The sequence below is a fragment of the Vulpes vulpes genome, chromosome 1 (assembly GCF_048418805.1).
Source record: "Vulpes vulpes isolate BD-2025 chromosome 1, VulVul3, whole genome shotgun sequence".
NCBI lineage: Eukaryota > Metazoa > Chordata > Mammalia > Carnivora > Canidae > Vulpes > Vulpes vulpes.
In genome coordinates, this window is record NC_132780.1 from 63,932,568 (window position 1) to 63,959,752 (window position 27,185).

General features: G+C 34.6%; 1 protein-coding gene across 2 annotated transcripts in view; it reads left to right on the forward strand.

Moving 5' to 3' along the window:
• Positions 1-27,185, forward strand: part of GOPC (golgi associated PDZ and coiled-coil motif containing) — a 37,532-nt gene that overhangs the window by 7,052 nt on the left and 3,295 nt on the right. Inside the window, exons 2-8 of one of the 2 annotated variants that reach the window (XM_026002424.2) lie at positions 12,231-12,395; positions 13,887-13,910; positions 16,756-16,931; positions 18,108-18,273; positions 20,650-20,745; positions 22,087-22,251; positions 24,743-24,923. In XM_026002424.2, coding sequence (XP_025858209.2) covers positions 12,231-12,395; positions 13,887-13,910; positions 16,756-16,931; positions 18,108-18,273; positions 20,650-20,745; positions 22,087-22,251; positions 24,743-24,923 — 973 coding nt within the window. The remainder of the gene's footprint in view (positions 1-12,230; positions 12,396-13,886; positions 13,911-16,755; positions 16,932-18,107; positions 18,274-20,649; positions 20,746-22,086; positions 22,252-24,742; positions 24,924-27,185) is intronic. The other variant, XM_026002425.2, reaches the window with a different exon arrangement.

A 27,185-nucleotide genomic window follows, 5' to 3' on the forward strand; every position in this document is an offset into this window, starting at 1 on the left:
TGAGTAGTAATTCCTTTGACTCTGGATATCCAGTTGACTCTCATGTGGATTACAGAATTGGTGTCTCCCTGGCCCCTTTTTGAAGTTGGAAATTGGAAACTCACACATTAAATACCAACCTTTCTGACCTATTCACATCCCTGTTTCACTTGCTGGGGGTCTTCATGTCTCATACCTTTCCTTACTCCATATAGTGGTTGATCTCCATCAGTGTTCAGATGAACTTCTTTCAGACCCTTTCACTTTTTTTTTTAAGTTTTTATTTATATTCTAGTTTGTTGGCATACAATGTAATATTAGTTTCAGGTGTACAATATAGTGATTTGGCACTTTGCATATATCACCCAGACTAACTTTTTTTTCCATTTCTTTTTGAATTGGCAAATCACACATGCACCTATAATAGTATTTATGACCCTCTCCACCATAGTTGGAAATGTAATTTTATCTCTTCAACCAGACAGTGAAATTCTGAAGGTCAGAACCCAAATCTTACTCATCTTTTTATCTCCAGATCCTGGCATGCAGCATATACTCAATAAATGTTTATTTGAATAAATTATTTGAAACACTTTTAATGTTCCACCATGAATCCTCCAAGATTATCAAATAATCGTTCTGTAATACAAATTTCTTGAGAGCTGGGAGGGCGTCTGTCAGGGCGTCTGTCGTACTATATCCATAGTGTCTAACACAGTGTCCGCCACATTGTTGAATGACTCAATCTGTAGGTTCATTGATTCCCGTGGTATGTAATTCACAAGGATATAACTTGTGAGCTAATATTGCATGGTATTCCATTTTAGAAAAATTTGAAACTGTGACTGAAAGTAACATTAAACATCATTATATGAAAGTATTCTACATGGACTTAGTGTGCTTGTGACATTTCTAAAATATTGGGTGGCTTGATTCTCCTCAACCTACCTCCAGTTTGATCATAGAGCAACTGGGGTCTCTGACATTAAAATGGAAACAAGAAACATTTTACATTATTTGGGACTTCATTTTGAGGTTAACATCAAAGTAATTTAAATTTCAAAAACACATCACAAGATTTATCTGTTAGTTACTGTTTCAAATACGAATCCTAGTTCATTCACTTTGTTTCCTGTATTACACACAGCTGCCTTTTTTAAAACAAATTTGATCATGTGTTTCTGCTTAAAATTCCTCAATTTTACTATGAATAAAATTCATACTTCTTGTTATAACTGACAAGCTCTGTATGATCTGACCTGTGGGTATGTCTTCAGTGACATATCTTACCATTCTTTTCTCTTATTCTATATGGTCCAGCCACATGGGCCACCCTTTGGACTGCAAGACAGCAGTTCTCAAACTTTTTGGTCTCAGGACCCCTTTACACTGTACAAATTATGAGGTCCCCAAAGAGTTTTTTTTTTTAATGTGGGTTATATCTATTGGCGTTTACTGTATTAGAAATTAAAATTGAGAAAACCTTAAATATTTATTGCATCAGTTAAAAATAGGAACAGTAAGCTTATTGGATGTTAATAAAAATATCATTTTTAGTGAGAAAATAACTTTTCAAAAAAATAGCATTGCTTTACATTTAAAAATAATTTTTAGATATCTGGCTTACTAGAATACAGCTGGATTCTTACATCTGCTTCTGCATTCAAATAGTTGTGAAAAGAGGTTTGGGTTATAAGATGTAGTCATTGAATGGATCTTTTACTGAGTCATGATGTTATAACATTATGGGTTGGTCATTTTCAGAATACTGGTTTGTTGGGTTATGCAGATTTTCTAAATGTGGACCCATCTCATACAATAATCTTAAAAACACATTTGTTAATACTACCAGTCTCATTATAAAAATCTTTTTTTTTTAATATTTTATTTATTTATTCATGAGAGACACTGAGAGAAAGAGAGAGAGAGAGACATAGGCAGAAGGAGAAGCAGGCTCCCTGTGGGGAGTCTGATGCAGAACTGGATCCTAGTACCCTGGGATCATGACTCACGCAGATGCCCCTAGAAAAATCTTTAAGTGTTTGGAAACTGTCAAGCTCATGATGATGGATTCAATTTTTCCAAAATTCTAATTTTCATTTGAAAACACAAATTTTTATCATTGGCAATAAATGCTGCCAATTATTTGCCTTGAAGTAACAGATTCACTTAATTATTCTAAAAAATATGTCTCTATATATATATATTTATTTAAATTTATTTATTCATGAGAGACACACAGAGAGGGAGAGAGAGGCAGAGACACAGGCAAAGGGAGAAGCAGGCTCCATTCAGGGAGCCCGACGTGGGACTCGATCCCAGGTCTCCTGGGCTGAAGGCGGTGCTAAACCGCTGAGCCACCAGGGCTGCCCTGTCTACCAAATATATTAATCTTAACACCTGTATTTTCTCTTCTTTCAAATAAAAATGATATTCCATGAAAGAAAATGTTTTACAACTCAAGCGATTGCATAAATGCTTTTTCTTGGGACAACATGGTTTGATATGCAGCATATACACTTTGTGCACACTTCCCATTTCATCACATAGAATATTTAAAAAAACATGCTCAAGGGTTAAGTTTTTTTAAAATTGATTATTTTTACTGCCTCATCGTGGGCATTCTTTAACTTTTTTTTTTTTTTAACTTGAACACACTTCATTACCTTGTACTAAAATGCTATCCTTCTATTCATCATTGCTTCTGCACTTTTTGTACAAATGTCAGCATAGTGAAAAAGTCAAATAATGTTTTATTATTATTAAAATAGTTTTGACCTTGCGATTGCACTGAAAAGGTCCCACAGACCTGTGAGAACTGCTGCTTCCCAGAAGAACCATACTTTCCCACCCCATTAATTCGCATCTTTTTCTTTCTTTCCTACAGATTGTGCTTTATCATTCTATTACTTGCTTGTAATGACCTCGGACAAGTTACCTAACCTTTGCATTCCAGTTTCCTTTTCTGTACAAAAAATTGCATCTCTCGAGGCTTCTTATGAGGATTAATACAATTAAAATATGAATATGTTCAAAACGGTGCCTGGCATGTAGTTAATGCTATCATTACATATGCCCTTCATTTTCTTTATGTGCTGCCTCCCACACGAGGCCACTGTAAGCTTTGCAGGGCAGGACCCACATAGGTTTCATCTACTACCATTGTATCCCCAGAACCCAGCCAAGTGCTTGGCATATGGTTGGGGGGGGGGGGTTGATAAATACTTTTTGAATGAATAGATTTTAAAAATAAAAATAAGTTTGCTTGTCTTAGCTGCAGAGCAGTTTGGGGAGAAATGACAACAGATGAAGTTAGTGGTCCTTCTGCTTGGATAGAGAGGAAATTGGAGCGAATGGGTGGGATTTTCTCCCAGAACTTTTGTAAGCCAAACGAGCAGACTGTTTCAGCAGCTGCCTTATAATAAAGAGGAATACTATTGAATACTATTTTGTATCTCAGGGGGTGGCAGAGGTTTTTATATTTGACCTGTGAATATATTTTCTGTTCGCTCACAGTCTTTGTTTTGGAATAGGACTTCTTGGCTTTCTATAATATCGGGTAGTAGGAGCAATACTGACCACTCCAGGCACAAGGGAAAAGTGAAGATGGAGATTATTTATAAAAGGTGTGAGTTAACTCAGATTAGCTCTAAGACTGTTCTGCTATGTGGAAGGATTAGAAGAAAAACCAGGGAATGGCTCAAAATGCTTTTGTTAGTTACATTATTCCCTTGACCTTTGTCATAAGAGGTTAAGGCCACATGAAGAATATGGTTCTGTTCTGCTGTTGGTCCAGATCCTTTATACAACAGTTTCTGTGATACTTTCTTTTAAAAGTCTAGTTCCAGGAAAGAAGGAGTCTCACCAGGTGAAATGGCATTGCTTCTTTTAATGAGACAAGGAGAATTATATAATTATGTAATATATAAAGGTTCTCCTATTAATAGAAAAATCAGTATTAAAGTTAATACACAATAAGGGTTTAGGATGGTATTTTTATAGTAGTATTTTTATAGTATTAGGATGGTGTTTTTATAGTGATACTTGCCATCTCTATATGTTTTTATTTTTTATATTTTACATTTGTTTTATTTATCTTCCAAGCTTTAAAGCCTTTTGGGAAGTAGGTGGGTGTAGATGATCAATTTTAGATACTGGCATTAAATGGCATAATTGCTAGAGATTTAAATTCTAATCTGTACTTTCATCCTAAACTGCATTTTCAAACATTAAAAAAAATCCATACAGACATTTAAAAGCATAATTGTTTCTTTTTAGTGATTACCTTTTGTACAAATACTTTAAAACAGAAGGCATAGAAACATCTGTAGGTAAATGTGAGATTATACTTCCTTCTTTGTCGGCAGTTTTCTGTGCTATAGTTCATTACAGCACAGAAATGGCTATTTGGAGTCAACTGTATTCTCTGTGATTCTTTTTCTTTTTTTTCTTTTCTTTTTCTCTTTTTTTTTTCTTTTTTTTTTCCTCTGTGATTCTTAAACAATTTGGGGAATGTGTGCTTTTGTGTGCATGCATGTCTGTGCCTGCATGTGTGTCTATCTGTGCATTTACATGAATTATCTTGCTTAAAGCCCTGTCTGAGATTTGGGGATGTGATCTCATTTGCAGCTCATGGGCTGCTTTGTTACCATTTCCCATTACTGCCAGGATTATAAGGATGTCAGGAAGTCTGCGTTTTAATTCCATGCAATTTGTAATTTGCATGGCAACTCACCTAATCTCTTTGGGCCTCAGTTTCTTCATGTGCAGAATAAAAATATTTTTACCAGATTTTTTTGGGTTCTTAGGTTGGGCGTTCTAAAATGTGTTACTAAAATGTTTGGTGTGAATGACATGCCAGAACTAATGACTGATCTAGATCCAACTTCTCTGCTATATAATATGATGTCTGCTAGTTTCTTGTCTTAGAAACTAGTTTGATCCTCTCCTGAACTCAAGGTTTTTGAGGGGTGCTTAAGGTAAACTAATTGGCATTTTTATCCATAAGACTGTTAAATAAAAACTAGCTTATGTTTAGAAAGAAAAAGACACAGCTGTTGTGTATTTTTAGAAGATAACGTGGACAGAGGATTAAGGTCTAGACAAAGTAGAAAAATAGGAAAGCCCAAATAAAAAATTCCCTTGATTTTGGTGCCACAGAGTGGAATCCAGTAGTGACTGATTATTTTAGAAAGGAATTACCGTGTTGGAAAAATTTGGATGTTTGAAAGAGTATGAGATGAGAAATAGAATAGTAACAGCTGCATTCAATACAAATAAGTGGTGATGATAATGCTCTAAAGTTATTAAATAGACTGCCTCTCTATCCTTTTCATTTTTGGGAATACTTCATTCCTACTTTGCCAAATATGTCTTGAATTTTCATCTGTTTCCACACTCCATTCCAGCTGGACCACATGCTGAGAATCACTACTTTAGAAGAATCTCACTAGTGGTAATTTAGTGGCTTGGGTGTCCTGAAGGCCATGGTCTTAAGGCCCAGAGACCCTCCTAGAATGACATCATTTTACCCTTACTGGCTAGGGAAAGAATATGATGGGCAGCTTTGTTTTATTTTTTTCTGTAAATGAATCTCCAAGATCAAATGTAGAAAAGTGAAAAGATTGTATCCCAAGTTAAATCTCTGTGTAACATAGTTTTTTTAACTGTTTCTGGTTTTGTTTTTTAAAACGTTTTTTGAGATACTGCTTGAAAATTTAAATAAGTGTTGAAGATTGAAATCACCTATTTCCTTTAAACTTTCACCCTTTACTAGTTATGGTGTTGCCAAGGTAAGGTAGTCCTATGAAAGATACTCAGGCTTTTTTATGGTCAGATTGATTTTGAGTCAGTTACTTGTTAGCTATGTGATTTTGGGCAAATCATTTAAAGTCTGACTTCCAGTTTCTTTAATTATTAAGAAAAAAGTTGGAGAGTTTGGTAAGAATTACAGATAGTCTGTGTTGTGTATATGCCTGCCATATGGTATATAGATGCTTTGTGGTAGCTGGCAATATTGTTAGTAAGTTAAACATATATATTGTAGCTATAGAAACACATTTTTTTCCTTCTCGACAGCTGCTTAATAACACTTCCACTGTCTTGCCCTGGGAGTAATTGGGTTCAAAGTGCTGTTTTCCTGCAGACCAGTTAGGTAACCCTGGATATAAAAGCAATTTTGATTGGCCTTAGTTTCATTATGTAAATAGTAATTGTCATAATCATAGTCTTTGTGCTAAGATCTCTTTGAATTCTAACATTGGTGGTATTAGGAAGGTAGCCATTAAGTAAAATACGGATATTTCTAATCTTGACATAAAATTTATCAATGACTTAAGTTTTTGTAGCAGCTAAAAATGCTTATATTATGGACAAGAAAAGAGTTACTTAAATATGACAATTTAGAATAAACTTAAAATACTTGTTTCAAAAATAAAATTGGGCTTTGAATTTAATTTTACGTTGTTTTACTTATTTTTCTGGGTAGATACAGTGTACTTTATCAATGTATATGATAAAGTAGGGCTTCCTAGGCCCCTGTCCTTCTTCATAGGGTCTGGGATGGAAACTTGTCAAGGTCAAGAGAATTCTCATTATGTTGGGGATGATTTGGGGCAAGTTTTCTCTTCTCAGCCTTAACTGTACCATTGCATTTGCCATGGGTGGAATCATACTGGAACACGTAGACCTTGTAGTTGAGGTTAGTGAAGGAGTAATTGAAGGCAACGGTATCAACTTTGCCAGAGTTAAAAGCAGTCCTGGTGACGGGGTGCCCAATATGGCCAAATCCATTTTCTCCGATCTTAACCATTTCTCAGGGACCCACTGGAACTGCACAAGAAGATGCAACTGTCTGTTGAACAAGGAGGAACAGAGAGCCTGGGCTTTGAATTTTAGTATCTGCATCTTCTCTTTGTAAAGAATTTTTACTTATTTTTTAAGTTGAGCAACCTCTTGAGAAATTTGACTTAATGAAGAGTCCTTGTTTGTAAAAGGCCACGTTCAAAAGACCCAAGCACTAGACCCTATTTTCCTTGCCCTTTTAGAATATAATCATTTCCGACTTAAATATTAGCCTGCCAAATTAATTAATGAATACCACATATGCCTCTTTAGCTTCTCTCTTAACTCCAGGAGTTTTGCTCAATTATTAACCATGAGATTTTTGGTTTGAAAGATAAATCATAGTGGGATCACCAGGCAGTATATGCCTCTTGAAACACACAGTATATCCCTTGTCACAAAGATTTAATTAAGTAAATCTAATTAAACCCTTAAAGATTTTTTTTTTTTTTTTTAATGTTAAGTTATCTCTGCATCTAGCATGGTGCTGAAACTCACACAACTGCAAGATCAAGAGTCACATGCTCTGCTGACAGGTGCTGCTCTGGCAGGTACCCCTAATTAAACCTCTAGATCTAACTTCCAGTTACAGATCTACATAGAGGAATATATTCCAGATCTACATAGAAGGATGTATTAAACAACCTCGTAGATAATAAGACAAATGCAGAATGGAAGTCATTGTAGGGGCACCTGGGTGGCTCAGTGGTTGAGCATCTGCCTTTGGCTCAGGTCATGAGCCCAGGGTTCTGGAATCAAGTTCTGCATCAGGCTTCCCGAAGAGAGCCTGCTTCTTCCTCTGGTTATGTCTCTGCCTCTCTCTGTGTCTCTCATGAATAAATGAAAATAAAATCTTAAAAAAAGTCATTGTAATTAAAAAAGAGATAAGGGTTTGGTAGATTAAATGGATTATTTTAACCTATTTCTGGGGAGAGGTTCACTTTAGCATAAGCTTCATATTGCTCAAAAAGTGCATATTATTCAAATACTTGTTTTCCTTTTGTGATTATTTTGTTTCAAAGACTATATATAAAAACCTATGGATTTTGAGTTTGGGGTTTTTTTGTTTTGGGGTTTGTTTGTTTTTACTAAAAATGACTTTCTAGGCAAGACTTAACTCTTTTTAAAGATTTTATTTATTTGAGATAGAGCGCACATGTGCTCTTGCACACTGAGGAGTATGGATGAGGGAGATACTGAGATCATTCCAAGCCACCCCAGGAGCCTCAAGACTTATTTGTACTTTGAAGGAGCAGTCTTCAAGATGTATTGAACATTGTCTAGTAATAGGTGATTTTAGATGTTTATAAGTTTTCTGGTAGGCATATTTTTTGTTAAATGGAAGAAGATATATAAGACATATTTATCATACATGTAAAATTTTTTTTTCTTTTCTAAGTTTTTCAGTTAGGAGTATTTGTAAAAGATACTGTGTAAGAACTTAGTCTTTAGGCAAAAGACATGAAGTTCTATGTTAATCTCATGTATGTTTATTATATTTAAAGAACAGAGCCAACTACTAGCCTATTTATTTCTTTTAGCATTTAAATCTTTTTTTTTAATTGAATTATACCTGACACACAATGTTGCATTAGTTTCAGGTGTACAACAGAGTGATTCAGCAGCTCTATATACTGTGCTCAGGACAAGTGTAGCTACCATCTATCACCATGCAGTGCTATTATAATACCATTGACTATATTCCCTATGCTGTACCTTTCATCCTTGACTTACTCATCCTATAACTGAAAGCCTGCACCTTTCCTTCTCCTTCACCCCTTTTTGGCCCATTCCCCTACTCATAATAAGTGTGTTAGTTTGTGTTTGGAGGATGGGGGAAGGAGAGCGTGTGCATGCAAGAATAAGAAAGAAATAGATAATCCTGTAAAAAAATAGGCAAGACTGACAATGCCAAGTGAAGGCAAGAACGTGAAATTCTCATACATGGTGGGCATGTCAGTTGCGTAATCACTTGGAAAACTGACCATTTTAACAAAGTTTAATGTATTCCTACACCATAAACCAGCAGTTTCCCTCCTTGATACATACTCAACAGAACTGTATTTCATATGTACCAAAAGACAGATTCATAGCAGTATCAATTTAAAAGTCAAAAATTGGAAAATAGCATAAATGTCCATCAAAAGTAGAATGAAAATGATAAATTTTGGTATGTTCATTTAGTGAATACTGTATAGTAATGAAAATGAATGAACTGTAGCTATACAAAACATGAATGAATCCCATAAATATAATCTTAAGGCAAAAGCCAGGCATGAGTGAATGCATACCATATGATTATATCTATATGATGTTTATTTTTTTTTTCTATATGATGTTTAAAAACAGGCAAAACTCGGGGTGCTTGGGTGGCTCAGTCAGTTAAGTGTCTGCCTTTAACTTGCGTCATGATCCCAGTGGCCTGGGCGAGAGCCCTGCACCAGGATCCCTGCTCAGCGGGGAGCCTGCTTCTTCCTTTCCTCCCCACTCCTGCTCTCTCTTGTTATCTGTACCACTATCTCTGTCCTTCCTTCTCAAATAAATAAAATATTTTTAAAACGAACAAACAAAACAGGCAGAACTATCAGTGATGTTAGAACTGGGGATATTACTCTGATGGTTATGTCTGTGGATGAATGGGGAAGTAGTGATTGGGAAGGAGCCACAGGGACGTCCTCCAGTGCTAGTACTGACCTGTTTCTTTATCTGGGTGGTAGTTAAATAGATACGTTTATTTTCTGGAATTTATTATGTGTGTACTTCTCTGATGTAAGTTGCAGTTGAATAAAAATATTGTAAAAAGGAATGAGGAACTTGTTATGATATGGAGCGATCCCTAAGAAATAACACAAGCAAAATGAAGTGGTGTTTATATTATGAAGCATTTTGGTTTGGTTTATATTTATAGCATGCCACCTTTTTCCTCTACCTCTGGTTGTTACCCAAGCCCCACTTCTTGGCCATCTGTTTTCCCTCCAGTTCAGTCTCAGGATATAAATTCCTATCTCTGTGCCCCTGGTGCCAACCCTAGTCCCAATTTATCACTTTTTTTTTTTTATTTCCAACATTCTGTGAGATAGTTCCTGTTGAATATGTCATGGCTGACACAAAAATCAAGCATGTCCAAAACTTAAACTCATCTGTCTTCCTCCCTCATGTCTAAATAAGCTACCATCCTAATCTTACAATTTCCTTCAATTTCAGTATTTAAGCTTGAAATATGTTATTGTCAATCTAATTTTCCACTAGATATTCAATCTGTAAGTGTTGCCAACAATTTCAGCATTATGAAATGTTTTATTTCTATTTTCAAAGTTCCCATGATAAGCCATTTGGCAAGCCACAGTAGGGTGTTCCTAGTGTTGCTGTCTTACCTGCAAATAGCATGTCCCTAAAATGTCACTGGAAGAAAATGTTTCACAGTTACACGGTGATGATGGTTGCATAACTCAATGAAAATACTAAAAACCACTCACTCATACCTTTAAAAAGTGCATTTTATTGTATGGGAATTATATCTCAGTAAAGCCATTATTAAAAACAAAAATGTCATTGAGAACATGTAGTGATTTCCAATGAGATTAAATCTCAGTTTTGGTCTTTCATCCAGAGCTAGCCATTCATCCAGCCTTACTTTCCTGTCTAGGCTTGGGAATTTTGTCAGCCATAACTTCTCTCAGTAGCCTGATCTCCTTGGTAACATACATCTTCATCTCTAGGAAGTGCTTTATGTAGAGGATTAATAATCTTACGACAGTAGTCAAAGCTATGGGTATTCTTTCTGTCTAAAGATCGGGGAACTTGAGTGAAGACAGAGTGATTTGTAAGCACTGTAAACACAGGGCTAGTATTAGAATTCATTTCAACTTAAAGATATTTATTGGGGTACCTGGGTGGCTCAGTTGGTGAAGCATCTGCCTTCCGCTCAGGTCATGATCCCCAGGATCTTGGACTCAAGCCCACATTGGGCTCTCTGCTCAGCGAGGGGGCTTGCTTCTCCTCCTTCTGCCTGCTACTCCCCTTGCTTGTGCTTGCTCTCTGTCAAATAAAATCTTAAAAAAAAAAAAGATATTTATTGAACATCTTTTATGTACTACATTGATTGATGCAGTTGGGATTGAAATAGAGATGTATTTCAGCCCTTTGGTTGCTGTACCCAGAGAATTTACCTAAGTTGCATCTGGTTTCTCTCTGCCTCTGCTAGTCTTCTTTCCATCTCTAGACTGCTTTACTATAAATATCTGCTTTACTATTTATATTTTGTCCTTGTCACTTAACTTCAAAGCACTTCTAAACTCTCTTTCCCTCCCTAACCTTTTTTAAACTGTTCTTCACTTTGAATTCCTTAAGATGACCAATTCTCAATATCTCTGTAACTTGCTATGTTTTTCTTTGGTTGGCTTGCATTTATATCACCTCAGTTGATAAGAAAGCTTCTCTAAGACCTAAGTAATTAAAAAAAAAAAAAAAGACCTAAGTAATTAACTATAATTTTAAACATATTTTACATAATTCTTTTCTCATTGAGTTGCATTGTTCTGAACCCCTTGATACTTAGTACAATTATGTTGAATTAAATAGAAAACTCAGGCCTTTTCTTGAGCTTTAACCTGCTGGCCAGTTAGGAAGACCAAATTCACAAGAGACACACATCTTGTGCACAATTGTAAAGCACATCAATGTGAAAAAAACTTCAACTTGAATGGATAAGCAGTTCTGAGGAGTTGTTCTTCTGTGCTGTAACAGTTAACTGTAGCTTACAGTTGACTCCTGATATTTAGGCCCATTATGACCTTAGTGGCTCCCACCTTTGCACCTAAAATAATTACTAGATAGTGGGTTGGTTGATAGAGGCTAGTGTTCTCTGGGGTGGCCACTTACTGGCCTCTCCTTTAATATACCATTAATGTTAATGGACCACTGTAGCACATGTTATCTCTAAGGATGATGAGCCATCCCAGTCTTTATATTTTCCTAAACTTTGTAGGTAAAGGTAAAACAATGAAAAGCCCTCTTCAAGTAAGCAAAGTAAAATGGAAGTAGCATTCTGTGTTATTAGAAGATACTGTTTTATGGAGGTGCTTAGCTGGCTCAGTTGGAAAAGCATGTGACTCTTGGTCCTAGGGTTTTGAGTATGAGCCCCACATTGGGTGTAGGTTATAAATAAACTTTTTTTTTTTAAAGATACGGTTTATGGTAGAGTTGGTTCTCTTGCCACTCAAGTATCTTACCTGTGCTATTGAATTTATGACTGTATAGTTGGATGTCTTAAGAGTTGTCAATTCATCTATTCAGGCTGGTGTTCATCTATTCATTTTAAACACAGTCTGTGTCATCTTTGAATAATTACTAGAGTCAGAATAAAGAAAATTAAGCTTACTTGATGTTTTTTATTGTTGCTTTATAAGGCACAGTTGGTGGATCTGAAATCTGAACTGACAGAGACCCAGGCAGAGAAAGTTGTGTTGGAGAAAGAAGTCCACGATCAGCTTTTACAGTTGCACTCTATCCAGCTTCAGCTCCATGCTAAAACTGGTCAGAGTGTTGACTCTGGTACCATTAAGGCAAAACTGGTAAGTAGTTTAGAAGGTAACATATACTTACATGTATTTTAGAGGATGAAGAGGACAGTTTTTAATGAGGCTTTTGAATATAGAAGGTAATATGTGCTTAAGTGTGGGAAATTTAGAAAATGCAGGAAATGTAAAGGTCTTCATGATCATCCACAGTCTCAGCACCTAGAGGTGAGAAGTGACAATATCAATAAGCAGTTGATACTTAGAATAGGATTTTTTTTCCTATTTGAAAATATCTGTGTGAAAATATTTAAAAGATATTTGTAATTATAACATGTAAACAGTTTTTTGCCCTGTTGGGTGAGTTAGGATTAAGTTCATCTGCATATAACAAGTCCAGATAACACTGGGAATATTCTTGAATAGTACAAATTATTTTCTCTCAAGCCCTGAAATAGGCAGTACAGAGTTTATGTGATGGCTCTATAGATACTAAGTATCCAGTATGCTTTTTGTTGTTGTGTTCGCCATTTTCAGCTCATGGTTTCCATCCTTAGGATCTCTTTATTCTAGGCAGAAAGAAGGAAGAATCTAAGAAAAGGGCAAAAGGATGCTTCCAGGCTGCATTAGTGTTCTAAAGAATTTTTCATGAAATCCTCCTCAACAATTTTTGCCCGTCAAGTTAGCCATCTCATTGGCTATCCCAACTTGCATTTCAACCTCTTAGTTGGTCACGTGGCCACCTCTTGTGAAACTGGAGTTCTGCTGAAAATGGAATTGGGTGCCAACCACTAGCATATTTTTTCCTATTGCTCTTATGAGCATTTTTTTCTGCCATTGAACATTTTGTAATGTTTGTATAATGTAAATGTATTGTATATACATTTTCCATAAATAACCTTTGCCCTCTTAATATAAGTAGAAAAATTTTTTAAGTCTCATTTCAGCTTAATCTCATACTTGTTAAGTGTGCAAGTATGTGCCAGACACTTGGTTGACCATAGGGGACACAGCAGTAAGATAGATATAGCTTGGGAGAGGCAGGAAATGAAATGAGGATGATGATAGTCATACATTTTAAAATTTTACTTGTTGTTAGAATTTATTTAAATGAATATTTACATTCTCCTTAAATCTTTTAAATTCAGAAATTCTATGAATCTAAGTTAGTAACCTTGTTCTCTTTAACTGAAATGAGTCAGATTTCTCACTGCTTTTTTGGGATATTTGATTTTTACGTTGAGAAACAGTGTATATACATTTTCACTAGAAAAGAGTTTACTTGAAGTTTTAATGTTAGATCTGAAGCAGGGTGCTGTAGTAGAAGGCACTGAACCAGGTGGGCTGACTAATTTGGTAAAACAAAAAGTTTTAATCTAACACTGTGTAGTTACTGTAGGTTATGGATTTGCAAATATATTTGTTCTAATGAACTTTACCCAAATGATATTCAACGTATGGGAGTTTTCCTTAGAATGATTATACCACTAGATAAATTCATTTGTTTGATATTTTTCTAATTATCAAACTTTTTTCTTATATCTTAAGTCTGTCCCCTCTGTGGAGGAGCTGGTAAGTATGTTGTTTCTGTTTGGCTTTAATACGTTACGCTGAAGTGTTCTTATTGTCTTATTTGCATATTATATGTTGTCACTTTGTATTTGGATGTGATGTTCATGATGATAGTTTTTTAATCTTCCAGTACCTGAAAAGTTCAGTTGGTGGCCCATTGCTCTTTTCTCAGTACACGTTGTGAAAGATTTTTCTTTTGTTTGTGATTTATAACCATTATTTACAGAGCCCATCAATTTTTGACAACTTTTAAGCCTTGTAACTTGTTGAAACCTCTACTTCAAAAGAGCAATTGGTTTTCCCACTTGAGTATTTTGAAGATATATTAAGAACACCTAGCTTTTTTCTCTTTTTCTATTTGAATTTATCCCCAGAGAAAGAATGTGCATGTTGGTTTTGTATTCATCTTCTGCATGCGTCACAACTTTTTAGCAGTCTTGGAATAATTGTGTGGCCTTTGAAACAACTGAATTTTGAAACTCTTTACCAGAACTTATTTTAGAAAATAACAATGTATAAATTCTTAATATTTTCCTCACTATGCTAACCTAATCAGGTTCCAGTTTGTCTGATGGCTTTATTTCTTTTGAAAATACACTGTTTGGCTCTCTAAATACAAAATGAGCTTCTTGCTTATTACCTAATAAATGGGCTAACTAAAGATTCATATTTTTTTCTTTAAAAACTAAAAAGATTAACTTCAGTTTTCTTAGTCCTATTCATATTTGCGAATGTTATTTTCAAGCCTGACAGTTTGTCAGAATCATTAGGTGTTTGAATCATGAAAGCAAAGTGGTGACTTAATATGTGTTTTGTAAATTCCATAAATACTGTGTAAATAGGTTATCAGGGCAATTGTACATAGACAATTATCAATGTAAAGTTTATTTAGCCCATAAACCAAAGAATACTTGGTCTTCTGGAACTTTTTTTCTGAAAAAATAGCATTAACTTCAGTAAATGTCATAAGAAAGCTTATTGTTCATGTTATCCAAACTGTGGAGTTTTTTTGGAATTGATTCTTCCCTTTCAAGAAATATGCTCTGAAATAAATTGCAATTTTAATAATTCTAAAATTGTAAAAGGAGGATTCTAGATTATTCTTCAGATTCTTGAAAAACAGTAATCAAAGAGGCGGTAAATATATCTACCATTTGGTAATGACTCATTTTAGCTTGTATATTATTTTTTTGTGTTTAAGACTGTGATACTCACTGCCTTATATTTGAATATGTCATATAATGATGTTTTAGTGTATCATTTATTGATATACTACTGAGAAAACAGTAGACCAAAGCAGACATTAGATTAGTACCAAAGTATATTCCAGAATTGTTAGAGGTTTGTTTGAATTTGTATCTCAGCTTACTACCCAGAATAAAAAGGGAAATAATTACAATAATCAGTACCCATACAAATAGAAACAGTATCATTTGTTGTTTACTCAAGAGAAGCATTTTTTTCTGGTGCTGAGCAAGACCTTTATTTAAGTCTCACAAAAGGGACAGGGTGAACAGTTTCTTCCACATCTCATCAACAGATACAGCCACATTTTCACAGGATTTATAGATTCTGTTTATCAGTAAATCGGTAAAAGCAGTTCTATAAGGCAGTAAAAATATCTCTACCCAGAATAAATGGAAGTTTACAGTGTTTTGTTAATCCAAAAACAACACTTAAAATATCTATCAGGGCCCTTATTCAACTCTTGGAAGAGTTTTATTTGGCCACAGAGCTTTTGTGTATTTGAGTTTGACTGCCTTTAGGCGGGATTTTGTACCTTCCATTTTCCACTCGACTTTGTCTTGTATTGGTCTATCTGTTTTGTGCTTGGGTCCCTGAAGGCATTTACATTGGTCACCCCTGAGTTGTAGGAGTAGACATATTGTACTTTATACTTTTAAGGTAAATTAAACATTATTTCTCATATGTAAGCTTGTGATAAAAATTGGATGGCAAAGATCTTGAGGTTTTATACTCTAGCTAACACCTGTAATTCACATATATAGACTCTCTACCAAGTAGAGCATTCTTTTATGAGAATTAAAAATGGATGTCCATCCTACCTCCTAGAAGGCAGGTAGGGTCCTATTTTCCTCCACAAACATTTATTTTACTTCATTCACTTTGACATAGGGATAGATGAATCACATCCCCAAAATCAGTGATAATCTGTACCATAGATATGGTCATGCAGAGAAATTTTTTAATGTATAAATTTTTCAGTACGTTTGTTACCAGCATTTTTCCATTACCATCAAACATTCTTTTAAAAAAATTAGAGTTATTTGTTCTAATTTAAGCAGTTTAAGTTTCTGGTAGTCCTCTAAGGTAAATTAACCATAGAATCTGTGTAAGTGAAGAATTTTGACTTGTTTATAGAATTATTGCTTTAAAGTTAATTAAATGTTTGGATACATCCACCAGAGTGATTTTTTTTTTTATTTTAGTCTAGTTTCTTGAGTCATTTTTAGAAAATAAATAGGGAGAAGATTCAGTTATTCATTGCAACCACTCCTATTAGTGTATGATGACATAAGCTTAGAAAATACTAATTCTTTTAGTATCCTCAGTGTCAGAGTACCCCAAGGCATGAAATTATCTTATGTGGAAGTGGTCCCAACACCTTCTGGTACTAGTTAAAAAGAACTGGATCCAAATCTTTGTATGTTCCATTTTATAGAAATGGTAACTTTTATCATATGCTTTCATTGTTGGTATTGTAACAGACTGTGCGCTTTTATGTATTTTGAGAAACATGGTCTGTTGCTAAAAAGCCTTAAAAAAGTATTTTCATTACATTGTGCGTGGGGTTTTTTTGTTTTTGTTTTTGTGTTTTAAATAGGAGAGAGAGCTGGAAGCAAACAAAAAAGAAAAAATGAAAGAAGCTCAACTTGAAGCTGAAGTGAAGTTGTTGAGAAAAGAGAATGAAGCCCTTCGTAGACATATAGCTGTTCTCCAGGCTGAAGTTTATGGGGCAAGACTGGCTGCCAAGTACTTGGATAAGGAACTGGCAGGAAGGTGTGTAAAAAATGAATGCCTTGTATTCTTAAGTAGCTAGATATTTAGTGAGGTTGACTCTTGCCTCTTATGGTAAATGAAACATTAATCTTTATCTTAAGAGTTATTTTATAGGGCAGCCAGGGTGGCTCAGCGGTTTAGCACCGCCTTCAGCCCAAGGCGTGATCCTGGAGACCCAGGATCGAGTCCCTGTGTCAGGCTTCCTTCATGGAGCCTGCTTCTCCCTCTGCCTGTGTCTCTGGCTCACTCTCTCTCTCTATCTTACTGTTAATATTGATAGCATTATATATTGTAGATTTATTTAGCCATACTACATAAGTATTTCTGGTTTACACATACACAAACACACACACTGATAGGAACTTACTCTGACATGCTAGTAACTCTAGATCTGCACCTTTCAGCCACTTCCTGCCTTGAAACCATAAAAGATGATGTTCACATGTATAGCCTTTCTTAAGGAATTCTTTCTGTGATCATTGAAATGTAATCTTTCTTGACTCTCCAAAACACTTTGGAATGACAGTGACTTTATCATAATAATACAGTGCTCTCCTTGTATTAATTTTTTATAATCACAAAATTTGGTGATTTATTACTTTTGATAAATATATTTTTACTTATTCACAGCACATTAAGAACTGATGTGGAGAAAATAAAAATAATTTATATCATGTTGAAGTGCACATTTTCTAGTAACTTTTGCCATATTTAAAACAGTAATTTTGTAAAAAGAAACTGTCTTTTAAAAAAATGTTTTTGTACTGTTAGGCTCCTGTAAAGACTAATATTCAATAGTGCCTGAGTTTGTTGACCTATCCTGATTGTGTGCAAGACATGTTCATTGACATCAGTCTCAAAAATTTTTTAGATGTATTTGAATTAAGTATATGGTTAGAAAAGGTTTCATTCATTCTTTTTTTTTTTAAAAAAAAAAACTAGTTTTCTCTTGAAGATATCTGTTCTTTTCAGACTTTTGGTATGTTACAAATCTGAGAAACATCAGGAGGTCCTAAATGTATTAATTACTAACAGGTTTTATTACTAACAGAAATAGGTTTTCTGTTGAGGTTTATACAAAAGCTACTGGTATCCAGTAATTCTTCGGAGTTCTCTCTGTAATAAAAATTATAATAATGAAAAACTAACTGAATTAACTGTTTTCTCAATATAAAGGGTCCAACAAATACAATTACTAGGGCGAGATATGAAGGGACCTGCTCACGATAAGCTTTGGAACCAGTTGGAAGCTGAAATACATTTGCATCGTCACAAAACTGTGATCAGAGCTTGTAGAGGACGAAATGACCTGAAACGACCAATGCAAGCCCCTCCAGGCCACGTATGTTTGTTTTGTTACTGTTTCATACTCAACCTCTTCTTCCTTTAGTCAGAAGTCCTTTTCATGGTTTTTATTCAGTAGTATTTAAAACCATTATTTTAAAAGTTAAAGTGGAATTAAACTTATTTAGAACAGATACATGAAGTTCTTAGTTGACTTACCTGAAATGCCCTGAAACGATATTTCTGAAAACTGAACTGTTGCTAGCAGATACATATTGCTTGTACTTTGGCTCATATTTCAGAATTTTTCTGGATCATATTTAGGCATGTTTAAATTAATTTTTTAAGCTTATCAGAGAACATGTCCTGTTAATAAAGTGGCAAGTGTTTTGAGGGTAGTTCTTAAGGGAATTTTTGGTAACTAGATTCAGCTGTAGTTTCTGAACTAATGTTTCCACCTGTTTGGTCTTGAATTAAGATGGAATTTGAGGTCCGTGTCCAATTGTCTGCTTCTGTAGCCATCATTGTACAAGAGCTTTTCTATCTGGATAAATCTTTATTAAATTTCATTACTACAGCTGTCTGATAATATAAGCCTTTCCATAATAAAAGCATGTCTGACTCCTTCCCAGTGGCTTACATATCTTATTGCCAGATAAACTATGGTCTTAAACAAGTTCAAGTATTTGTTATCTCTGCAAAGATTATTTTAAGAAGAATTGATATGTACATGAAGTTGATGGGAGAAGAGTGCAGATTGCAAATAAGCCCTTTTGCCATTGTCTTCTCTGGAACTTTGGGGCACATTTAATTCTAGGTAGTGGCCAGATGGCAAGAGTTACTTAATGCTGCATAAAGGAGTATGAACTTTAACCTGATAATCATGGGATTTTTAAATAAAATGGTGGACTTAAGATTTAACATTATTTTGACATTACTTTGGTAAAGTGAAGAGAATATAACAGGAGAGGGCCTAACTAGAGTCGAGTACATTAGAAAGATACTATAGTAACCTGAGGAACAAGTGGCGAACATAGGGGAAGTATAGTTGAGAGAAAGAGTAGGTTTGAGAGAATTAGAATCAAGGAGATTTGGGGGCACTTGTCTGGCTGAGTCAGTAGAGCATACCACTCTCAATCTCAGAATTGTGAATTCAAACCCCACACTGGGCATGGAGCTGACTTTAAAAACAACAACAACAAAAAAGAATCAAGAGGACTTGGTGATTAACTGCTTTTGGTTAAGTGGGTAAATGAGAAGGAAGAGTAGATTTTTGATGTGGGGAATTGAGTGAGTTGATGGCATTCACTGATAAAGCAAATAGAGGAAAAGGAAGATTTGGGAGGAAATGTGATGAGGTTTGTTTTAGACATGTGGTGTTTGAGGTGCCATTGCAACAAACAAAATATATCCAGTTGGGCATATGACTCTGGAATTTAGGAAAAGTCTGAGTTGAGGAAACACTAGGTTAATCATCTGTCTGTTATAATCAAAACCACAGAATTGATTAAGAAGCCAAGGAAGTACATAGAAAAGGAGTGCGTGGTGAACAGTATCAACTTTCTGCAAGGTTTAAATAGGATAGTGACTAAAAAGTATGCATTGAATATAGCCGTGTTGGTTGTCAGTGACTGTGGAGGAGACAGTTTTAAAGAGCAAGTGGGGGCAAAACCCTAATTACAGTGACTAGGATAATGAATGTGGGAGGCAAGGAAGTAGATATCATTAGGATTAACTTTGTGTGAAGGTTGAGGAAAGGTGGAGGGAGGGTGGTATCTAAAGAAGATAGGTAATTGAAGGGTTTTTCTTTTGTTTTATATTTTCACATGGTCTGTATTTAAAGCTGGAAGAGGCTTAGAATTTGTTTATATGTTGGACAGGGAAGGAATTTAGAGAAGGAAAGAGTAAGGGTATCAGAGAAAGAATAATTAATGGAGAGTAAAGTCCTTTATTTAAGAGGTAGACTCCAAAAAAAAAAAAATAAGAGGTAGACTCCAGAGCCCAACAGAATGAAAAGTAATTAATGATCCAGTTGGCAATTTGCCTTTTTTTTAAAATCTATAAACTAGTTAAAATGTCTGTAGATCTTTATAATATTTTCTAGTGAAAATAAACATCTTACCACTTTTATTTCTTGAAGCTGTATACTTATCAGTTAATTCCTGGCAATAGTTTCCCTTGTAATCTCCTAAAAAGGAGATGAATAAATATGAGAGAACCTGAAAAAGAAGGTCACCCATCCATTTCACTATATTAACAGAACAACTTTTTATTTTTCTATTTTATCTATTATTTTCTTAACACTTTACTGTATATCCATTCCAGGAAACTAATGAAGATTTCTAAAAGCAAGTTATATAGCATGGGTTTACTCCATTTGATGATATATCGTTTAAGTAGTACTAATTTTTCTTCTTTTTTTTCTTCCAATAAGGATCAAGACACTCTAAAGAAAAGCCAGGGTGTTGGTCCAATTAGAAAAGTTCTCCTCCTTAAGGAAGATCATGAAGGCCTTGGCATTTCAATTACAGTAAGAAGTAGTGCTTCCAGTCTCCTCTTTTGTAGTTAACTAGTATAATCATGCTCCCATTTGGACATTCTTGGGAAACAAGTATTCTGGATATATCCCCTCCATAACTAAATTTATTCCTCTGTTGTAGTTAACTAGTATAATCATGCTCCCGTTTGGACATTCTTGGGAAACAAGTATTCTGGATATATCCCCTCCATAACTAAATTTATTCCTCTGGGCTCCAACACTTCTGTGTAAACTTTTTGAATGTAAATCTTCCTGATGACTATGAAGTATTACTTTAGGAAAATTATAACTTTATTAAGCATAATTTAGCATTTTCATTATGACTTGGTTTGTAGTTCTGTGGAATATCCTATGATTGCCACTAGGAGCCTTTGAGAATGGATATGACTGTTTTCTTCTACATTAAATGGCTCCAGATTGTATTGTTCTTTTCTCTTGTCTCATTTCTTTGTTGTCAGTTTTCACTGGCCCTTGAGTCCAAATAGTCTTCCTTTCTAAATTTGATGCCTTTACAAACAGTTGTCTTGGGCAGCATTTCCGAGAGCAGCCTATTATAAGTACATATATTTGGAGTCGTTTTGTTGTCCTTATAGTGCTTTTGTTCCAGATGAATGAATAAGATGGCTTTACTCTTTCATTTGGTAATACTTAGATACTGCGTGAGTTCACTAGCATTTTGGTACTGCCTAATATGGAAATTTTTTTTATCATAAGTTTACCTGGTAGGTATTTATTGAATACCTACCTACCTACCTTTGTGAATGCACTGCCCTCAAAAAGCATAAATTTTAGGAGAAATAATACACATATATCACACACACACAATTATAACATGAGCTAAAAAGTGAAAGTTACCAAATTTCATCAATTCCGTGTTGCATATTTTTTCACATTTTAATATCTGAAATTGAGATTCCTCTTATACTCTTAAAATGATTTTTATAGTACATAAAATAATGGTAGGCCTTGTTATTTATAGTGATTTTGATCTGATAAAATCTAATAGTGCTGTGGACTATTAATATGTAAAATACTTTTTTTATGTTTAAGAGCTTAGCCAATTGTAGTTTTTTGTTTTGGGGTTGGGTTTTTTTTTTTTTTTTGGCTTTGGAATGTGTTTTAGAAATGTATGTTATTGTTTTATTCAGAGATAACTCTTTGATACCCATAAGAATGTATTTACCATTACCTAGATAGCAAATAATATTTTACTCAGTGTTCATAGAAGATACTGAAATGTATTTTTAAGAAGATATTTTATTATTAGAATAGTCTGTGACTGTACAAAGAGTAAACTAATTGCCTTTTTTTTTTTTTTTTTTTTTTTGTTAGGGTGGGAAAGAACATGGTGTTCCAATCCTCATTTCTGAGATCCACCCAGGGCAACCTGCTGATCGATGTGGAGGACTACATGTTGGAGATGCTATTCTGGCTGTTAATGGAGTTAACCTAAGGGACACAAAGCATAAAGAAGCTGTAACCATTCTTTCCCAGCAGGTAAGTTCTTTTTATGTAATTAAAATTGGATCTATTGGTTGATTCTTTTTGAATCTACTGAATGTTATACTTCAACTTAAGGCTTCTCAAGTAGTAAAGTGTTTATATGTAGATACCAGTTCCCTTTGATTTGGGCCTTTTATAGAAGACATTTGTCCAGATTTACTGAAAATGGTCTTATTTGCCTTTTTCCACAGCTCTATAACTTTGAGCAAGTTACTTAAGTCCTCTGCTCTGCTACAGTGCCCTTAATCTGAGAGCTGCAAGGATTAAGCATGTTAATTCATATAAAGTGCTCAGAACAGGACCTGGTACTCAGAAAGCAAGACATCAGTAATGACTAAAACACTATACAAGTAGATGGTATTATAGAAAAACAATGCTAGGAGCAGATTGGTTTTAGTGATAAATATTAGAACTGAAAGAGTCCTTAGAAATCATTTAGCCCAACCCTCTTACTTAAAATGAGTAAACTGAGGTTCTTAGGGATTAAATGATTCACTCAAGGTTGCAGAGAAATTAGTAGAGTTGGGATTCATACCCCCAACTCCTGTTTGTTTACTTAAGGTGGACTTTTTGATTTGTTTTTTCCTTCAAGTGTAAGGTTGAAGAAATTAAGAGAAATGTTGATAGTATATTGAGATGTGTTTGGATCATCAGTGTAGAATTGAATCTGAGTTGAAAGTGAATTTATAGCTCGTTTGATTCAACTACATATGTTGCGTAAATCTCTATAGTATCACTGATTAAATATTTATGTTAAAGGGGGACTTGTTGATGATAAAGTAGTCCATTCTATAGTTGTACATTGTGGTTTTTTTAGAAAGGTCTTCCTCATATTAAGCCTAAAAGTTGGATCCATGACTTCTGCCCACAGACCTAATTCTTTAATCTAGAACTTTACTGAATACCACAGCATTATCCCTCTGTCTCCCCAAAATGGGATGTTTAAAGTATTATCTGCTAAGAGAGATTGAAAAATGTAACCCTAACCTCTTTCAGTTAGTGTTTTCTCAACCCAACTTGGCCACATCCAGTCGTTATAAGAGTGAGATGAATGGCAGCTGTGGTAAAGGAAATACAAAGGGGCAGTCACACGTTTTTTGTTTTGTTTTGGTTTTTGGTTTTTTTTTTTTTTTTTTTTTCAGCCACACGCTTTTAAAGAAATGCTAAGCATCTATTAAAATTCTGAAACACAACCTTAAACTGCCGAGAAAGCAGAGTACCAACAGACTGACTTAGGGGCAGTAAAAAAAATCAGACTTGCAAATGCCAGACTTGTGTGTAGTGACTGTAGTCTCATTAAATGACTTGGAATGTTTTTTTAAACATAAAATAATCTTTTTTGCTTGAACATAAGTTTTATTAAAGAGTAGCAGTATGAGGCAGGCATCTTGATGGCTCAGTCGGTTAAGTGTCTGATTCTTGGTTTCAGCTTAGGTCATGATCTTAGGTTTGTGAAATCGAGCCCCATGTTGGGCTCCACACTCAGCAGGGAGTCTGCTTGAGAGTCTCTCTCTATGCCTCTCCCTCTGCACCTCCCCCTGGCTTGCACTTTTTCTCTCTCTTTAAAATAAATAAGTAAATCTTAAAGAAAAAAAAGAATAGCAGTACAAATATTCATTTGTTTATTTATTTTAAATATTTTTTTAAGTTTATTTTTTAAGTAATCTCTGTCCTCAACATGGGGCTTGAACTCACAACCTGAGATCACTCGTCACCTGCTCTTCTGACTGAGCCAGCCAGGAGCCCCCAAATATTACACATTTTGTTTAGTAGAAAGGCTAAGGACTTTGGAGTCAAATTCCTGTTTTTCTATTTTACATGCTCATCATATTGGGAAAATTATCTGCTCTTTGCAGAATAATTCAGGTTTCTGCCTCATGTAAAAGATACTGCACTACAATAGAGAAATTTTGAGGATTGAATGATACAGTTTTACACAATTAATAAAATAATTACTTATTAACACTGTAGTACTCAGTGAAAGTTACATAAAGGTTCAAGACCTATTCAGTAAGAAACAAATCATTGTATAGAGGTTTCTTGAATTAAAGAAAAGTTTGTGTGATGCTCTTAAGTGCGAATTTAGTATCTGACTACTTAGATGGATTTCTTGAATTGCTGTGTCAAGTATAAAATGGCAGAATGACTTTTAAACTGAACATTTGTTCTAAAATTGTGTAAGTTGAGTAGTTAAGCATCCTTTTTAGGTTAGGTCTGTTAGCAAAAATACTGTGACCAGTACAAAGAACTACTGTAATGTTAAAAGGAAATTACTTAGGATTCATGGAGTTGGTCTGGATGTAATGACCTCTCTGTGCTTTTCTACCTTTTGAGATTCTAGCATTTCATTATTTGTTGTCTTGAAAGGAGCTACATCTGAGGTCTACATTTTTTCATGCCTGTCACTCATCCCAAGGAATTTGGAAAACCATTTTTGAGTACAATCACAATAACTTGACTTCCCCATTTTCTTTTCTCATTATAGAGAGGAGAGATTGAATTTGAAGTAGTTTATGTGGCTCCTGAAGTGGATTCTGATGATGAAAATGTAGAGTATGAAGATGAGAGTGGACATCGCTACCGTTTGTACCTTGATGAGTTAGAGGGAGGTAGTAATCCTGGAGTTGGTTGCAAAGACACGAGTGGGGAAATCAAAGTGTTGCAAGGTAAAAATTGCTTCAAAAGTTATTATTAATTAGGAATTAAGAATGGACAACTGGAGAAAATCCATTTTAATTGACTCTCTAAGCCTCAAAAAATTCTGTATGTAAATCTTGGAATAAAAATGGTTAAACCAGTCATCATCCTTTTTTAATACAGGATTAAAAAGAAGAGTCTTTTTCTTTTCCAGTGATCCTTCAAACAAAAGTTTCATAGTAAAGTTCAGCATGTATATACTTAACTGACATTCATAAAATGTTCCACAAAAAAAACTCATACATAAAAAGATGAATATGTGTTTTTTAAAAGTCATTAATGTATTTTTTATTATTAATAAACTTAAAATACAGAATTTTAGATTTCTTAGTAACACTTTTAATGATGAGGAAATCATCAGAATGAACAGCTGTCCTTTGCTTGTAATTTTATTGCATTCTGGTCACAAGGCCAAAATTTTATTTACATAGTTCTTCTAGATTCACTTTGTATTTTTATTTATTTACTTTTTTTTTTTTTTTTGAGATTTTATTTATTCTATTTATTCATGAGAGACAGGGAGAGAGAGAGAGGCAGAGACACAGGCAGAGGCCAGGCTCAACCCCAGGACCCCAGGATCATGACCTGAGCCAGAGGCAGACACTCAACTGACTGAGCCACCCAGGCACCCCAATTTTATTAAATCTTAACCCTGGAGTACATGTCTTTTTCATATCGTGTTTTATGGGCTGGGAAGTATGCATAAAACACTGAGTCTCCATGCTGAACTAAGATGCTACTCTCAAAGAAAAGCATTTAAGTGATTAAGTCAGCCAGCTGAACTGGCCATTTTTTTTTCATGGAAGACAATTTTGACTTGAAGAATGACTGACAAATTATTGGTTGTTCAGATTATTGGCAGCCATTTCCTTTAAAAAGTACAAAAGGAGCCCATCACTTCAGGGAAAACAACTGAAGTATATATTGCCAGTGATTAAATTTCAGCTTTCAGGTGACAATTAGAATTCTGTAAAACATTTATCAATCACCATGAACTTGACAGCTTTCCAACACTTGTGTAATAAGATTGGTAGTGATGTTAATAAGTGTTTTTTTTTTTTTAATATAATAGTGTGAACAGTTGAAGGATAACGGTTTCAAATTCTGTGGTGTCAAGTCCAATTTAGGTATATCAAAGAATACTGACAGTATCCGAAAAGCCTATTAAAATTAGTCTTCCCTTTTCCAATTATATATCTTCGTGAGGGTGAATTCTTTTATTTACTTGTAATAGATGGAGCAGAGGCAAATAAGAAAATCCAGTTATCTTCTAGAAAGCTAGACTTTAAGGATATTTGCAAAATTGAAAATAATGCTCCTCTTCTGTCTAAATTTTTGGAAAATGGGAGTTATGTTCACCAAGACAAATATGTCATTTATGCTAACATTTATTCGGCTTATATTCATTTTTAACAAAGTAATTTTTTTAGATTTCTCATAAGTTTCAGTTACTAATATGGTTACACATCAGTAACCCACATAACATTCATAAACCACATGAAAAAATACTCTTTGGAGTCCACAATACTTCTGAGTGTAAAGGCATCCTGAAAACCAAAAATGAGAACTTCTGGCATAGAGATACATAGTAAACTGATGAACTGATATTCTTTTGATAAGCCTGGATTTTATGAATTATCTGCACATAGCAGTAGCAATTGTGTCCTCCTCATGCATCTGGAACAAAACTATTGTGGCAGTATGTTAGAACTTTACACTATTGGGCTGCTTTTCCTATGATTTCATTGTCTTTCATCCTTTCTACTATTTTCTATCCGATTTGGAAGGCTTCTTCCCTTCTTTTTTTGGCAGCTGAGGCTAAAAGACTTCTCTGTCACCTGTGTAAATTGCATACCACTTAAAATGTGACTCATCTAACCAAAATGTATGCTCTCATATTAACTATTAACAGACTCAAATCACAAAAAAAATGTACCTATTGGTTATTGTTTAGCACATGTCCATACTTCATAGCTCACTAAACAGATGACCTAATCAACTCTGATTTATTTGCAAGCCTAGTGTCTATTCTTTAGATTAACCAAGATTTGTTTTAAACTTTATCTGGACATTGTCTTGTTAAAAACTTAGATATTTAGCAATAAGCTAACATGTGCTTCAGAAGTTAAATAATCTGAAACCACAATGCAAAAGAAACATATAGTTGACTGTTGAATATGTATTTGTATAAGTAGAATTAATAAGTAGATTTTATAATTGTGTGTCATCTA